Source organism: Gadus macrocephalus, chromosome 17 (genome assembly GCF_031168955.1).
Source record: "Gadus macrocephalus chromosome 17, ASM3116895v1".
In the NCBI taxonomy this organism is placed as follows: Eukaryota; Metazoa; Chordata; class Actinopteri; order Gadiformes; family Gadidae; genus Gadus; species Gadus macrocephalus.
In genome coordinates this window covers 12,291,188-12,308,811 of record NC_082398.1, presented here as the reverse complement: position 1 = coordinate 12,308,811, position 17,624 = coordinate 12,291,188, and the positions used below count along the sequence as shown (strand labels likewise).

Here is a 17,624-nt window from a genome sequence, read left to right as displayed (position 1 = left end):
TTATTTTGCACTATTTAGAATTTATTTATTGTGATATAACCTATTTTATTTTATCTAATTTTCTCCCTTTCACCTTATTGCACCGTGGGTCAGTTAACAAACGTTTTGACTGGCACATAATTTGGAATTGACAATAAAGCTGACTTTGAAAGCTTCGAGACATGTTCCCGACAAACTCAATCCGAGGTTCTCTCAAAGACATCGTTCGACAAAAGAACACATTTATTTCTACCTTTTCTAAAAATTTCTCAAGGACGCACTTCGACCGCGGTGCATGCTAAGTGGACAGCAGCTCAGAAGGTTGTTTTATGTTTTACTCCACCCTTACTCCTTCCTGTTTCCCGTTTCCTTCCATTACTCTGCCCGCCCCCCCACCCATCGACAGTGACGTAGTCGTTAATGGAAACTAGCAAAAAAACATCCGTGAGTCACTTGCTACACAGAGGGATGTTTGGGGTAAAAGGGTTCCTGTCACTCGCTTGCCTTCCGTCTAAAGTTCTTTAGAGATGGCGGATGTTCGTGTGAGAGGAGGGAGGGAGGGGGATGGTGAGGGGAGAGGAAAAGAGGAGAAAGACCGAAGGGAGGAGGAGGAAAGGAGAGAGAGGGAGAAACCTAGAGACAGAGTGAGAAGAGTGAGACCAGAAACACAGAGAACGTGAGAGAGAGAGAGAGCGAGAGATAAATGCATGTGACAGTGTTTTACCAAATGAAACGCCCGCTGGCTGGTCAATTACCAGCACCAAAACGTAATTATGGCGTCGCATTGACCTTCACAGCCTCAGCGCTAGCACCTAGCGTCAGCTAGCCTCTTTGCCGGTCATCTCTGCCCTGTGTTGGGCTGCGTGAACGCTGACCGTCTGGCTTGTGCACGCTCGCCTGATTATAAACCATAGGACTCAAGCTCATATCTTGAACTATACACACACACACACACACACACACACACACACACACACACACACACACACACACACACACACACACACACACACACACACACACACACACACACACACACCAGAAAGGCTAATGGTGCTAGCCGTTTATAGCCTGCATACTTGTGGATATCGTGAAATATATGTTGACATTCTAAATGTCTCAGATACGCACATTTGATGTGAAGTCTTTGCCGAAGTTGGACCAGAAGGGGGAAGGCTATATTTAGACGGGCGCTGATGAAACGCTACAAAGAGTGTTTCACCGAGACGCCGCCGCGGCCCCACATTAAGCTCATCTGGAATAAGAAGGAGACACAGAAGATTCTACCGGACGGAGCGGTGAGTGGACTGGAGCCCGAACGCCTGGAAGAGATACGGGCCCAGTGGCGCCCCCACTGGTGGGGATCGGGATTGCCCCAGTCTTTTGCTGATGACTTATCCATTTCTCGATGGTAGTATAGTGTTATTTCTTTGTATTAGGGATGTTTATTGGGCGGGCTGGGATTGGCTCCACTTTGTGTTGCAAAGTCTTTAATTATCATCGGCATTTAAAAATAATCAGCCACTCTTTATTCATTTAGACTTTTGCTTGGTTGCAGGTAATCAAATTATTTGTATAAGTATTATGATATTCTGATGACAATTCTCCCTCATTCAGTGTGTGTGTGTGTGTGTGTGTGTGTGTGTGTGTGTGTGTGTGTGTGTGTGTGTGTGTGTGTGTGTGTGTGTGTGTGTGTGTGTGTGTGTGTGTGTGTGTGTGTGTGTGTGTGTGCGCGCACCTTGCTCCTCAGGGGCTCGGGGAAGCCCCCGTGGGGGATGCCGATGTGCCCCTGCAGGAACTCCACCACGGACAGGGGCAGCGACAGCTCGTCCGCCTGCTCCTCCACCTCCGCCCGGGTCAGGTTGTTCTGCACCATGAACTGGGCCAGGTCGCCCACGATCTTGGAGGAGGGGGTCACCTGGCGGGGGGGAGGGAGAGGGGAAGGCGTTAGTGAGGTGGTGGTAGAGAGTGATGCCGTCGTTGGGTATCCTCAGTCCATGTCTTTAAAGCTTTTTGTCCGTTTGTCGTTTTTTTCCTTCCCTGGCAGATGTAATGGAAATGGAAAACTGGGCTATTTGGCGCATTCAGCCATGCATGTGCTGGCCTGTAAAATGATGCTAATAAATGCAAAATAATTGACACTTTACTATTTTAAGCAGTTGGTCATTAAGGAGACTCCGAGACCCAGAAGATGGGACAATTTAGATTATTAGGCCATCGGTCTTCGGTTTTTAGCCATGGCCGGACACTCCTTCCATGCTATTGAACCATTTTAGCAGTCGCTTTTATCCCATGCAATTTACAGTGGACTCTGGGTTAGGTGGGTGATGGATGTCTACAAGTTAGTATGTCGACACCCAAACTACACTACACTGCCTTGGCTCTTCGTGTCTCAAACGGCTGTCGTCAGGTGAGAATTGTGAACGTTGAGAAAATCGATGTAACATTCTTAAGAAAAAGGGGAGAGAGAGAGAGAAGGAGGAAGTGGGGGAGACGGAGGGGACGTGTGGTGAGGGTCACAGGTCAGAGGGCAGAAGTCCAGCTGATGCATCTCACACAAAGACGGTCAAAGACATGACTTTCCCAGGAGGAAAGAACACCTGTTCGTGCTCTACCGTGACTGAAGAGGTGTCCTGTGGATATCAGCATTCATAACCACAGGCCCCCCCCCCCCCCCAGCCTGTCCAGCCCGTCCAATTACAGTGACATTCTATTTGACCCTGCTTTCCCGCTCTGGGCTCGGACGTTGGCCGTGGCTGAACCGTGTTCCGGGATAGAGCCCGGGGTTCAACCACCCCACGCGCGCTGGTTCACTCACAGGACCGCACACCTCTGACCCCCCCACTCCTGTGTGGAGCGCCGCGCCGGCAGCAGACATCCCCTCCCCCCCCCCCCCCGACGGAGCCAGAACGCAGACAGAGCCTCTGGGTGCTTTGACCCATCGTCTCTTTCGCCGGGCCGTGGGGGAATGGGGAGGAAAACAACAAACTACCTACATTATTCTCAGCTCTAGTAATCACAGGGTGTAACGACGTCAAACGGGGGGGGGGAGGGGGGAGAGAGAGAGAGAGAGAGAGAGAGAGAGAGAGAGAGAGAGAGAGAGAGAGAGAGAGATGAGAGAGAGAGAGAGAGAGAGAGAGAGAGAGAGAGAGAGAGAGAGAGAGAGAGAGAGAGAGAGAGAGAGAGAGAGAGAGAGGATTTCATTAGAATCACATATATTCAATCCCTCCACCCTTTATAATGGCTGCTCATTATGGCCATAGCCCTTCTTATTAGCATAATGGTGATAAACTCTGTCGCTGCTCCAGCCCCCCCCCCCCCCCCCAACCTCCCCTGTCTCGTTTCACCCAGACAGAAACGGAGCACTTGGGTGTAAATATCCACGCTGTCATTACTCTCCATGGGTAATATTGGCTGGAGAGTACCATGGAGGGCGGTGGAGGGAGTTTGGAGCCATCGCGAGGCCTCCATTAGTTTGTGATGGGGGGAGACGATGATGAGTAAAAGGGAGCTGAGGGAGAGAGGGGACGAGTTAGGGAAGAAAGAGAGAGGAAGAAAGGGAGGGAGGGCTGGTGCAGACGGAGGGGAAGGTGTGAAAGAGAGTGGAGAGAAAAGCCGAGGGGGGGGGAGGGAGAGAGAGAGAGAGAGAGAGAGAGAGAGAGAGAGAGAGGAGAGAGAGAGAGAGAGAGAGAGAGAGAGAGGAGAGAGAGAGAGAGAGAGAGAGAGAGAGAGAGAGGTTAGACAGATAATACAAAAGCTGATCACCACCATTAGGCGACCCCACCCAGGGGCCACAGACAATGGCTACACCGCCTGAATCGCTTTAAAGTTTTATTGCAAAATACAAGTTAAGGCAGCTCTTTGGGCCTTAGCAAAAAGAAAAGGGTTTTAAAATAAATAAATAAAACGGCGGCATTTAATTCTCACTCCGGGGAGACTGGGCTCCTATGAAAGCGAACAGCGTGTATTGTTAAGCATCACTATGAACCGGCTCCGGGGACACTGGAGGGGCCAAAGTCACAGACCGCCTCTTGTTTCCGTAGCTCAGCGTTGGGTTTTGATAACAGATTCCGTTATGGCACAAAATGGAGGATAGGGATGCACCGAATTTTCGGCCACTGAAGATTTTCGGCCGAAAATGGCCCAAAAGCGCATTTTTGGATTTCGGCCGAAATACTTTCATCACCGAAACAACACGGCCAAAACTGAAATTGTGATGACGCAAACAAAAAGTGAGGCCAGCACACGCTTGTCTGGATAAGCGCCAATATGTCTGCGGTGTGGACGTTTTTCAATTGTTTCTGAGAAAGACCCACGTATAGCGATTTGCAAATTATTACACAGTCATAGCCATAAATGCATGGTACTAATAATTATTTTTCGGTGTTTCGGTTTTCGGTATTCGGCCAAGAATTTTCATTTCGGTGCATCCCTAGGAATAAGACTACATGACTATCGCTGGACAAGATTGTAAAAATGAAGGAGAGGAAGAAAGCGTATGATTGCGACCGACCTGAGGCCAAAATGGACACACAGACCTCTATCTTCAATTTTTATAATCTATAACGACAAGGAGGGCAGAGAGGGAAGGAGAGATGGACAAGGAAAAAAAGGGGGAGGGAAGGAGAGGGGGAGGGAGAGAGGGGCAGGGCGAGAGAAAGACATGGAGGGAATGAGGGAGGGAGGGAGGGAGGGAGGGAGGGAAAGAGGGGCAGGTACAGAGATAGGGATGGGCGTGGACGGCGGAAGGAAGGGAAGGAGAGGGAGGGAGCGTCTTAAGGCGGGAGAGAGGGAGAGATGGGGGAGGGAGAAGAGGGAGACATTTCTCCTTGGTCCTTCCTATATTAATAGTGATCTAAACTGTGGATCACCGTCACGCCTGATGAATCGGTAAAGGTCTGGTGTGGTGGACACTGGGGAGGGGGAGGGGGAGGGTGGAGGGAAAAGGGAGGGAGGAAGAGAGCATGGAGACGAAGAGAAGGGAGGAGGAGGAGGAGAAGGAAGTCTGGGAGGAAGAGAGGGGGGAGTAAAAGGAGAAGGAGAAGGAGAGATGGTGGAGAGAGAAGGTGGAGTAAAAAGGAAAAGAGAAGGAGAGAGGGAGGAAGAGAGCAGGGGAGAGGAAGATGAATGAGGAGGAAGAGGAGGAAGAGCAAGAGGATTAGGAGGGGTAGGAGGATGAAGACTGAAGGGGGATCTGTCTCAGGGAGAGTGAAGCAGTAATTGGATGAACCCTTGTGACGCCTCAGCCAGGAGGAGCCGGTGCTGGATGAGAGACCGTGGGGGTTTGCCCGTTTCATCAGCCAGACACCACCGCCGCGCCCACTTAAGGGTGGGGCGCCGCGTAGGGAAACAGCGGGAAAGTCACGTAGCGTGTGCGCTCTGCTAGCCACAAGCATGAGTGCACACGCACACACACATGCAGACAAGTGTGTTGTTTAGTGTGTCTTAGGGGACATCCGGGGATCCATAGACACAAGGCTGTCGCCACATAGACGTTGTGCAACGCTTTGTTTTTCTGTTCTCCCTCCAATTATTTTGTTGATTTAATAAACATGGAGGAGTCATTAGCTCTAACCATTCAGATAAACAGGAGGTTTCCTGTTCTCCTCTGAACAGGGAACATTTAGAGAACACGAAGGCTACATACATTGGTTGGCGCTGTCATGGCGACAAGTGGAGAGCGTCTCTAGTGCGTCCTGTTGTGCGTTCTATTCGTTTGTCTAAGTTTTAGTCCCGTGTCTAGTTGGCTGAAGTGATTGAATGGTACATCGTATGCCTACTTAGATTACTGGTTTGATCAAAGAGCTTCCAGCTTGCCGGAACTTTATAAAATTAAACTTTAAGATGAGGAAGTGTCTACTACTACTGCTGCTGCTACTTTGGATAGCCAGATCACTTAGCCAGGTCATTTAGACCCAAATATTTACCTCGTGAGTTTAGTCAATTGTCCCTATTGCTTGTTTACATTCCTCCGTCAGGCAACGTCACACGCGCATCTGAGGCCATCGCTGCATGTGTCCACAAAATTGAATGCGCATCCCCTGACTCACCTGTTCTCATCCTCTGGGATTTTAATGCCTGTAGACTAAATAAAAGACTTCCTACTTACCAACAATATGTTACATGCACTACCAGAGGCGATAAAACAATTGACCTCTGTTATGGTAATGTAAAGAACGCATACAAGGCATTTAGAAAACCTCCTCTCAGTACTGCGGACCATAACGTTGTCCATCTTATCCCCGCTTATCGCACAAAGCTTCAAAGGGAGGGTGTTATAGAGAAGCAGGTGAAAAAGTGGGATTCTGCTGCAATTGACACTCTTCAGGCCTGCTTCGAGTGCACTGAGTGGGAGGTGCTAACGCAGGGTAACAGCCTAGAGGAGGCTACTGATGTGGTAACTGACTACATAACTTTCTGTGAGGCAATGGTTGTCCCTACTAAGACTGTTAAGGTTTTTTCTAACAACAAGCCTTGGATTACAAAAGCCCTGAAATCAACACTGAATGAAAAGAAAATTGCATTCTTCTCTGGAAATAAAATTGAGTCTAAACTCATTAAAAAAAACGGAATAAACAATTAAAAGCAGCAAAGATGGAATACAGGAAGAGAGTTGAGAAACTCTTTCTGGAGGGTAAGCCAAGAGATGCATGGCAAGGTGTCAAAACCCTAGCTGGCCTCCCCATTAACAACTCAGCTCTTCCCACCACCGGGGCAAAAGACTGCATTGACATGGCAGAGAACCTTAACCAGTTCTACTGCAGGTTTGAGAAATTGGACCAAACACAGGAGAGGGAGAAGCTAATGGAGGAGCTCACTGCTAGGATACCGGGCTATGTAAATCGGGAGCTGCAGCAGGCGGAGGTTGAGCTGGTGTTGAGAAGGATGAAGCCAAATAAAGCACCAGGGCCAGACCAGATCTGTGGCCGCTTGCTGAAGGCCTGCAGCAACCAGCTTGCTGGTGTCTACTGCCACCTTTTTAACTGCTCACTGGCGGAACACTCTATCCCATCAGTCTGGAAGACTTCCATCATATGCCCTGTGCCCAAAAAGAGTAAACCAACCTGTGATAATGACTATCGACCTGTGGCCTTAACATCCCTGGTCATGAAAGGCTTTGAGAGGCTAATTCTCACACAATTACAGGCAATTAGAGGTCAGCAAGTATGCTGACCCGCTTCAGTTTGCGTACAAACGTCACAGAGGGGTAGACGACGCCACACTAACGCTGCTGCACAGAGCTTACACCCACCTTGAGAAGCCCAAGTCATTTCTGCGGCTGGTGTTCATAGACTTCTCAAGTGCCTTTAACACTGTGCAACCCCATCTAATGGGACAAAAACTAAGCCAGATTGATGTCAATCCCCACCTCATACTCTGGGTCCTCTCATTCCTGACAGACAGACACCAGAGAGTGAGAGTTAACGGCCACCTTAGCTCATCCAGAAGGATCTCTACAGGTGCTCCACAGGGCTCTGTCATCTCTACACCAACGACTGCAGAAGCACAAACCCAGACATCACATACATCAAGTATTCTGACACTGTCATCATGGACTCCACCAACTCATTAGATCAGTTAGAGTCCGAGCTGGCCACCTTTTTAGACTGGTGCAGGCGGAACTGCCTTGACCTCAACATCACCAAAACAAAATAACTAATTATAGACTTCCGTAAGGCCCCCTCCACCTTCCCCACTCTGACTGTTAACAACCAGCCGATAGAGAGGGTTGACACATACAGATACCTTGGGACAACAATCGATCACAAACTCGACTTCAAAACAAATACTGATATCATCCACTCCAAGTGCCAGCAACGTCTCTTTTTCCTTCGTAAACTCCGCAAACTCCAGGTCCACCAATCCGTTCCGACAGCATTCTACAGATGTTTCATTGAATCCATAATCACCTTTAACATCACCTCCTGGTTCGGAGCACTGTCCAACATCCATAGGAACCCACTAAACAGAATCATCAAACTGAGCAGCAAAATAATTGGACAACAGCAGGAATCCCTCATCAATATATACAACAAAAGGACTAAGCAGAAATCAACACAAATCACCCTTGTCAAGTTTTGTCCCGGCATCCATAAGACTCTTGAATGGTTTAACCCCTCCTTGAACTGTATCCTCTTGTTTTAATACCTGGAATCTTTTTAAATTATTTATTTATTCATCCTCCACTATGGAGGTAATAATACTATTTATTTATTAGGCTTAGGCAAGGATTTGTATTTTTATTTTCTGCAGGGCTGATGGTGTATGTTTGCGAGTGTGTGCGTGTTTTTCTTTTGTTTATTGTATGTACTGTTGGGTATGGACACACCCTGCTGCTCCTCCACATCTGAAGTTATGTGCAATGAGTGTACAGCACAGGTCTGCAACAGCCTGAGATACCGGAATTGTTACTTTTTCTGACTCAGCCTTTGCTTTATTGATTGCCGGATTGATTTCAACAATTCCCTAGCTTAAAGTTGTGTGCATAAAAATGCAGTCTTCTCTCAATGTGTTCTTCTGAGAAGAAATAATGACGTAATTTTCTTTCTGTTTGTCTGATTCCTTGGAGATTTGTCTATGTTAAATACATCAATACAATATGAAGGAAATAGAGCACTTAGTACAAAATAAACCATGAGAAAGAGGGAGAAAACACCCAAATGAATAAAGGGTAAGAAATGACGGAAAGGGGGGTGCCAGGTAAAAATAATTAAAGAGTGAAAGAAGGAAATAAAAACATTTGCACAACATGGTGTGCCAATATACTGGGGGTACGCTGAGATAAGCAAGCAAGAAAACAAAGCAAAATACAAAGATTAGCAGGGCTGGCAAGGTCGTTAGAGTGGGGCTATTCTGAAAGCTTCTATTCCACCTCAATATGTGATGTACTGCCCGGCATCCTTTCCCTATAAACAACTGCTGTTTACTGTCTTCAACATCAGGTGTGTGTTGTGATTACAAGCACACACACACAAACACGCCCTCCCTTTCTTTAAACTCCACCACCCCCCCCTGTGAAGTGCTTTGCCTGGGTGGGTCCACACTGGCATCGAGCCACTGCGGCCAGCTCTGATTTTCAATAACCCTAGATGAATTACCCACCTACTCCCCTGCCTCGTTCTTTGACACGCACGCACGCACGCACGCACGCACACGCACACACACACACAAGCTTGACCCTGCACCGTTGAAGAAGATGGTTGCTCATTTGTATCAAGGGGAGGGTGAAGAATATATCTGGGTCACCCACAGGCTGAAGAGGAAAAAAGAAAACCAGGAGGAAGAGGGAGAATAATTGGATTCAAGTGGTTCCCGTGTGACTCCTCCCGCGATCGTCATTTATCAACTCTAGATCCCTCGCTTTTATTATTACTGTGCCTTGCCCCCCGCCCCCTCGCTCCTAAATGACTTACTGCTGACAAGGCAAGCCTTGACGGAAGGGCGGGCACACCTGCCTGTGCCCACCTCTTCCCCTCTTTCGACATCACCTGATTGCGGATAAAACCCGTTTTTTTTCCTGATGCAAAAATCGCAAGGTGTCTTGGCACGTAGGGACCGACCTTAGTGTACATAGCAGGATACGGATGTTTGGTCAATATTGAACAAACAAAATGTCCTCCTTTTCTGCGGTCCTATAATTCTGCTGCTGTGACATCAGAGTATCACGATTGAGGATAAATAAAGTGTATCGTTATATATAAAAACTGTTACCTGTGCTGGTTACAGGTTCTAGTCCCACTCTCATGGGGGTATAAAATCGACAATGTCGGGGAGATTGACCCGGAACCCGCAATGCACAGGTGGGGAAGCACCATCTCTGCTAGTCGTCAGCTGACTAGACTTACCAGGGCTCCCAGAGTGTGCCTAAATTGGGCGCACATGCGCGTAGAATTCGAGGTAGTGCGACAAAATATTTTATTTGGGCGCACCGGTGCGACTGATTTTTTTTTACAGAGCAGTAATGATATTGTAATGACCACGGAAGAGGCAGTGAATGAAGTATTGATTAGACAGCGATTTATTAGATACATAAACCAATGGAACACGCAAGACCGGTAACAAAAGCAACGGCCGCTAAACAAACCTGCGAAGCCCAATCCAGGGGCCTGTACTACGAAGCTCGATTAGAGGGTTAGCGAGGTATGTTGAGCTGAAAGCCTGGGTTAGCTGTACCATGAAAGTCGATCTCTTTAAGCGTCTCTTTCAGCTTTTCAGCGAGTCTCCCCGGAGATCGGCTACTTATATCGACCACCCCCCCCCCCCCCCCCCCCTCAACAACTCGGCGCAAGGCAGGCACGGTCCAACGCCACAACTTGGGTGCACCATAAATACGTGCTGGTGCACCCAAATTAAAAATGTTGGCGCACCAGTGCACCCAAGGAAAAAGTTAGTCTGGAGCCCTGCTTACTGTTTGTTCAGACACCATTTGACACAGCAATTGATGTCATTTCCTGCAATGGCGAAGTGAACCCGCCCGCTACCCATTTGAACATGTGACGCAATTGTCGTGTTAACGAATTCATCGTCTAATATGTGTATGGAATTCAACAGACTACATTTCAAGCCCTCATTTTGTGTGGTTCATGGTTGGTGATAGACGACAGGTATGCCTCTTAAAATGTGTACAGAAAGGCAAGGGAGTTGTTGTGAAATGCCGGGAGGGTCATGGGTGAGCGCTGACGTTTAAATGTGTGCGTGTGTGTGTGTGTGTGTGTGTATGTCTGTCTGGGCATATATGTCTGTCTGAGTGTGAATGTCTTGTCTGTGTGTGTGTATCTGTCATGTAAGATGTCTGTCGGTGTGTGTGTGTGTGCGCCCTCCACCATACGTAATTGTTTTGACACGGAAACACAGGCAAAAGGCACCTTCCAAACATTGGCCTTTTGTGGTAACACACAAATGCAGTGGTTAAGAAATGCCTTACAAATCAAGATTGCAGGTTTTCTTCTCAGTTAATTAATTTCCCCCGTGAAACGTAGTTCTGGAGATGTAGAGTGGAGCACTCAACGCCAACGGGGTGCGAGTTCAACTCCCTGCTGAACTGTAGGCAAAGCGTTGAGCGTCAAGCTAGTGTCTGGGGAGTGTGTTTGTAGTCTTCACACAAATCCCTGACAGATGAGTCTCGCAGCACGGAGCGCCATATCACAAGATATTTTTACCGCTTCCATACTTTTCCTTTCACTATCACAGACACACACACACCTCATCCCTCCTTCCTGTGGAGTTCACAACAATTTCAACCTTTTCTTTCCTCTCTCTCACACACACACACACACACACACACACACACACACACACACACACACACACACACACACACACACACACACACACACACACACACACACACACACACACACACACACACACACACACACACACACACACACACACACAGCGCCTATCATGCTCCATCACTTGCCCCCCCCCCCCCCCCCCGATGCGATGGTGTGACATACAGCCCTCGCCAAGCGGACTCCTCTATTCAGGGAGTGTGTGTAGTGTGTGTGTGTGTGTGTGCAGTGTGTGTGTGCAGGAGATATGCAGGAAATGTGAAAGGAAACGCCATGGCTTTGGTTTTTTTGTTAACATTTCCATCAATATTTCTCTGCATTTGTCGGTGTGTTTTTCTGGTTGGTTCTCTGCCTGTGTCTTTTCTGTGTGTGTGTGTGTGTGTGTGTGTGTGTGTGTGTGTGTGTGTGTGTGTGTGTGTGTGTGTGTGTGTGTGCATGTGAGTACAATGCAAGTATCTCTATGGGTCTCTTGCATTGTGTGTGTGTGTCTTTTCTGTGTGCGCATGTGTGTGTGCGTTTGCGTGCCGCTGTCCTACCGCTGAGGTTAATCCCAAATCTTTTAAGCCAATTTCTTCTTAAACTCAATGCCCTCTTATCGGTGAACACTGACGGGGTTTTAAATGGGTCTAGCATGAGTCTAACATCCATTGCTCCCTCCCCTATGGGCCTCAGTCACATCTAGCGGCCATCTTGGCTCCAACTTGTTCTTAAAAATAGCTGGTATGGGGAATTTAAGTCATTTTTCCATGAGTTCACTAGACCAGAAAAAACAATGTTTATATACAAAGTAGCTTACTGACGTCTGGGTGATTTCCAATATCAATTATTTTGTTCTCAGATTTAGGAGCAGATTTTAGGGCTAAATTGCTTATAAAATAACTCATATTTGGACTGATTAGAACAATTAGGAGATAATTTGTGTCTACACATTAGAGTTAGTGTGTGTATATCTTTCACTTAGAGCCAGAGGAGGGAGAAAACCATCACCGCCCAATTATAGGACACAGGCGAGCGAAGAGGAGTGAGACAGAAATAAGAGAGAGGGAGAGGAAGGCAAAGTATAAAGAGAGGAAGAGCAGAAACATGATGCAGGTTTAATGGAAGGGTGTGTGTGTGTGTGAGAGTGTGAGTGAGTGAGTGAGAGATGCTGAAACAAATCAATGCAGAGAGTGAGAGCCAGGCGAAGGGGAATGATGGTATGAGCGACAAGGGAGGGAGGGAGGAAGAGAGAGAGAGAGAGAGAGAGAGAGAGAGAGAGAGAGAGAGAGGAGAGAGAGAGAGAGAGAGAGAGAGAGAGAGAGAGAGAGAGAGAGAGAGAGAGAGAGAGAGAGAGAGAGAGAGAGAGAGAGAGAGAGAGAGAGAGATTGGAAATCTGCAGTGTGTGTGGAGTGCAGAGTGTTCAACTGGATCCCTGGGGGCAAGTGTGTGTATGCGTGTGTGTGTATGGGGTGATCTGCAAAAGCACACACACACACACCAAGTGTGTGCAAATGTGTTAAAAGTTCCTTTGATAGCCTCTAAGAGCACACACACTTTAAAAGACCATTAGACACGAGCACATTAATGCTCACACACACACACACACACACACACACACACACACACACACACACCACACACACACACACACACACACAACACACACACACACACACACACACACACCTTCAAAGTGCTAAGTTCACAGCAGTCTACAATACATTGGCCTGCTTAGGGCCATGTGCTCAGCCAATCACATCATTGCTGCTGGACTGTCGCCATTTAGCACAAGCACAAACACAGCGGCCTCTGCAGCTCTGGCCCCACCGCCTCCACCCCGGTCGATTCCCTTTACTAGCACCGTCGCACTTTTCCTGCGCGTGCATCAATATAGAAACAGGTGACAACGAGCTGTTGCCGCGGGTGACAGGACACAACAGAATTCGTTCACGCCCACCTAGCGCCAAGGACACTGATGGGGAGAGCGTGGAACATGTGATGAGGAACACAGGGACGGAGCCAGAGGAGGAACCTTGTTGGGTGAAGGAGAGAGACAGGCGGAGAGAAGTAGAGGGTGGGGGAGAGAGAGAGGTAGAGAGTGGGGGAGAGAGAGAGAGAGAGAGAGAGGTAGAGAGTGGGGGAGAGAGAGAGAGAGGTAGAGAGTGGGGGAGTGACAGAGAGAGGTAGAGAGTGGGGGAGCGAGAGAGAGAGGTAGAGAGTGGGGGAGAGAGAGAGAGAGGTAGAGAGTGGGGGAGCGAGAGAGAGAGGTAGAGAGTGGGGGAGAGAGAGAGAGGTAGAGAGTGGGGGAGAGAGAGAGAGGTAGAGTGGGGAGAGAGAGAGAGAGGTAGAGAGTGAGTGAGTGAGTGAGTGAGTGAGTGAGTGAGTGAGTGAGTGAGTGAGTGAGTGAGTGAGTGAGTGATAGAGAGAGAGAGAGAGACGGGGAGCCGGAGAAAGAGGGGGAAGAGAAACATTGAGAAAATTATAGTGACAACCAAATGAAGAGAGAGAGAGGGATGAAAATCAATTAGCCAGCTGGGATGGGCCAAACCATGGCAGCTGAGAAGCCAATGAATTAAAGATAATCGAAAAACAAAGAGCAAACGCAGGGAGTAAATCTAAAGGGTAATGATAATGTTGATTGGCAAGATTGCTGTGTGTGTCTGTATGTGTGTGCGTGTGAGTGTGTCAGCGTGCGTTAATGTAACTCATGGATGCTAATTTCCTCAGCCAGGCCCCGTCTCACCCCGACTGGCCTGTAGAGGTCAAGGGTAACAGCTAGCAGCGGCGGGGTAGGCTAACCATGCTATGCTTGCAACGCAAGCTGCCAGCCAGCTGTGTGTATAGAATGATATGAAGGGGGAAACGAGGGGGGGGGGGGAGGTTAATGTGAATTAAATGAATCAGGCAGCACAGGGAATTCCAAGGTGGAAAAGAATAGGATAAATCGACAGTGTTGCGAAATGTGAGACGTACTGCAGAGGAAATATTGACAGAAAGAGGCAAGAATGAAAAAGTGTCTCACAGAGAGGGGAAGAGAGAGAGGGGAAGAGAGAGAGAGAGAGAGAGAGAGAGAGAGAGAGAGAGAGGAGAGAGAGAGAGAGAGAGAGAGAGAGAGAGAGAGAGAGAGAGGAGAGAGAGAGAGAGAGACACACAGACAGACGAGGAGGGAGGGCGGGAGAGAGGAAGGAGAGAGAGTGGGAAGGAGACAGAGACAGAGAGAGAGAGAGGGGAAGGAGAGAGAGAGACACACACACAGAGACAGACAGAAAGACTGAAAGACGAAGAGGGAGGGCGAGAGAGAGAGAGCGGGGATGGAGAGAGAGACGCATACACAGACAGAGACAGAGACAGAGAGACAGAAGAAGAGGGCGGAGCCGGACAGAGGTTATCTGGGAGGAGCAGAGTGGCTGTTCTGTTGCAGTTAATCTGGGATTGTTTGCCTCGGCCAAGCAGGGAACGAGGGGCGGCAAGGCAGAACCAATCAGTGCCAGAGACGCCAATATGCTCTCGACAGGGAGGTAATCAGGTGGCCAAAAGCGGCCGTGAAAACAGATGGAGGAAAAAAAATATAAATAAAGAATCATCTGAGCCATCTTAAACGCCACCGATTTACCCGAGAATGATCCGCCTTGGTCTACAAACAAACAAATAAATGAGTACGCAAAAAAATAAAACACTGTCACGAAACCGTGGGGTGAGGCATGTGTGCGCTGCTCACTTAATGGGTTATAAGGCGGCTTGGCAAGGGGGACTGGTTTCACCGCCAGTAATACACAGACTCAGCTCAACTCCCCAAAGCCAGAGGGAAATGAATGTGTGAAAGGATTGAAAAAGTTTCACCACCAAACTGAGTTAGTGGGTCGGACACCAACAAGCTTCTTCGGTTTGCAGACATCCTAATGCTGGAGGTCCTAAACCCTGCCTGCTGCTGAACCACACGTATCCACAAATCCAATGCATCAATCTTTCACAAAAAATACTACATTATTGAACTCTCACACCGGGGTGGTGCATAGCCCCCCCGTACCACCACTCCCACTTATTGTACGTTGTACGTCCTGGCACTTAATGTATGCACTTATTGTTTGTCGTATTTAGTTATTGTACTTAGTTGTGTAGCCTCTTATCCTAGCTATCTCTCTGTATCAAGAGAATGGGTTAACCCAACAATTGTTAGTGCTTTATACTTGGTTCTATGAACATCCTTACTGTACCGACAGCGATATATATTGTTGTTTCACCTTCTTCTGACAAATGTACTTATTGTAAGTCTCTTTGGATAAAAGCGACTGCTAAATATGGCGACACATTAGTGCCATATTTCACTAATGTGATAAAAGATGCATTCGGGCGTATTATATTATTCCACACGCGTAGATATTAACTGCGAGCGCGCAAATGATCTCTGCGCGCGCGCAAATTACCTCTGCGCGCGCAAAACAGCCTCTCGCGCGCGCAAATTACCTCAGCGTGCGCAAAACAGCCTCTCGCGCGTAACAGCCTCTCGCGAAAGATGTTTTTACGCTCGCTCGAATTTAATTTTGGCACTATGGGGGAGGGAACCAAGGCAGGGCGGGCTTTCCTATGATTGGCCGTTTCTGAAGCGCGATATTTGATTGACAGCCCTCCTCAGCCCTCCTCTCATTCAATTCTGAATTGTTCAGTAAATGGCTGAAACGAGTAACGTATTGTAACTCCAGATTCTATGAGTATAGGCGCAGCCTTTTAAGTGTCGGCCTCATTGTCCTTTAAATAGCTGAAGAAAAGCTGTTTATTGGGAGCAGAACGTCCGCCGGCGCCCGACTATATCTGCGAAATGCGGACATCGTTGAGGCACGCCGCACGCGGACGTAATTGAGGCCCACGCTGTTGGTGGTCGGGGATTACACAATTTTCAGTGCTACGGCTCACGCCTAGGGATAACCCAATAGCAATAGCCTTAAAAGGCTGTGCCTATACTCATAGAATCTAGAGTTACAATACGTAACTATCGTTTCAGCCATTTACTGTACAATTCAGATTGGAATTGAATGAGAGGAAGGCTGAGGAGGGTTGTCAATCAAATATCGCGCTTCAGAAACGGCCAATCATAGGAAAGCCCGCCCTGCCTTGGTTCCCTCCCCCATAGTGCCAAAATTAAATTCGAGCGAGCGTAAAAACATCTTTCGCGAGAGGCTGTTACGCGCGAGAGGCTGTTTTGCGCGCGCTGAGGTAATTTGCGCGCGCGAGAGGCTGTTTTGCGCGCGCAGAGGTAATTTGCGCGCGCGCAGAGATCATTTGCGCGCTCGCAGTTAATATCTACGCGTGTGGAATAATATAATACGCCCGAATGCATCTTTTATCACATCAGTGAATTATGGCACTAATGTGTCGCCATAGCTAAATGCCCGAAATGTGAGTGAGGTGGGCTGTCATTGGGCCAATGATGACATACTTGGAGGGGACTTCAGCATGGTGATGACCATTGGTTTTAGCGGTGGCATTATTCGCAATTTGCCCCTTTATTCCCTGTTACAACAACACAAGGCCTCCGCTTGAGCCGCTCGCAAGACGATATTTAAGAGATTAAGGGGCTCCTCACAGCTTCCTCCCATAACGCAGTCTTAGTTCCTCTCATCCCGCCACATTTGGATCCTCCCCATTGTTTTTCTTCACGCGATTAGCGGAAACTTCAACCGCTTCTCGGGGAGAGAATGGGGGCGGTCGTGACGGCTCTGCTAAGGATTTCAACCTACCCTAATGGGGAGAAAGGAAGCTCGTCTAATTTGTGCCATTGGGGGGAGGGGGGGAGGGTGAACCTCCTATGACTTCTGTCATTTCACACTGCCTACTTGACACGTTAAGTGTGACAGCGGATACTTTGCCGGTAGATTTTCCGTGGCTTCGTGGCCCCGGATAACAGCACAGATAATGTGGAGGGAAGCGACTCGCTAGATATGTTTGACCCACAGGATAGACTGGGGAGGACATGGACCCAACGTGTGAAACCCCCAAAGCCATTCTTCTTTTACTTATAAAGAAGTCTATAAGGGGGACACACACTTTTTATGTGACCACCTTTGTCATGGGAATTTGTTCATAGTCCCACAGAAACCAGCGTTTGAGAATGACTCAAGATTGCAAATTCGCCTCGGTCCGTGTGTGATTCTGCCGAGTCATGGTCCATGAAGGGGATGCAGAGTGTGTCTTTGCGCCTCACCTTGATGAGGTCACCCAGCAGTTTGTTGGCCTCGGTGTAGGACTTCTTCACCTGCTTGAACTTGTGGCCCAGTCCCATGCTGTGGGCCTGTGGGTCGGGATCACACAAGATACAGCCAATCAGATCGGGGCAACCCTTTACACCATTTAACCCCCAGCGTGAGCTAGGGGGAC

General features: G+C 48.3%; 1 protein-coding gene across 1 annotated transcript in view; it reads right to left on the bottom strand.

Annotated features, from left to right (window-relative positions):
• The window catches only part of LOC132475417 (pyruvate carboxylase, mitochondrial-like), a 257,477-nt gene that overhangs the window by 9,506 nt on the left and 230,347 nt on the right, over positions 1-17,624 (bottom strand). The window contains exons 21-22 of the mRNA XM_060076545.1: positions 17,452-17,538; positions 1,718-1,897 (exon numbers count right to left, since the gene is read on the bottom strand). Coding sequence (XP_059932528.1) covers positions 1,718-1,897; positions 17,452-17,538 — 267 coding nt within the window. The remainder of the gene's footprint in view (positions 1-1,717; positions 1,898-17,451; positions 17,539-17,624) is intronic.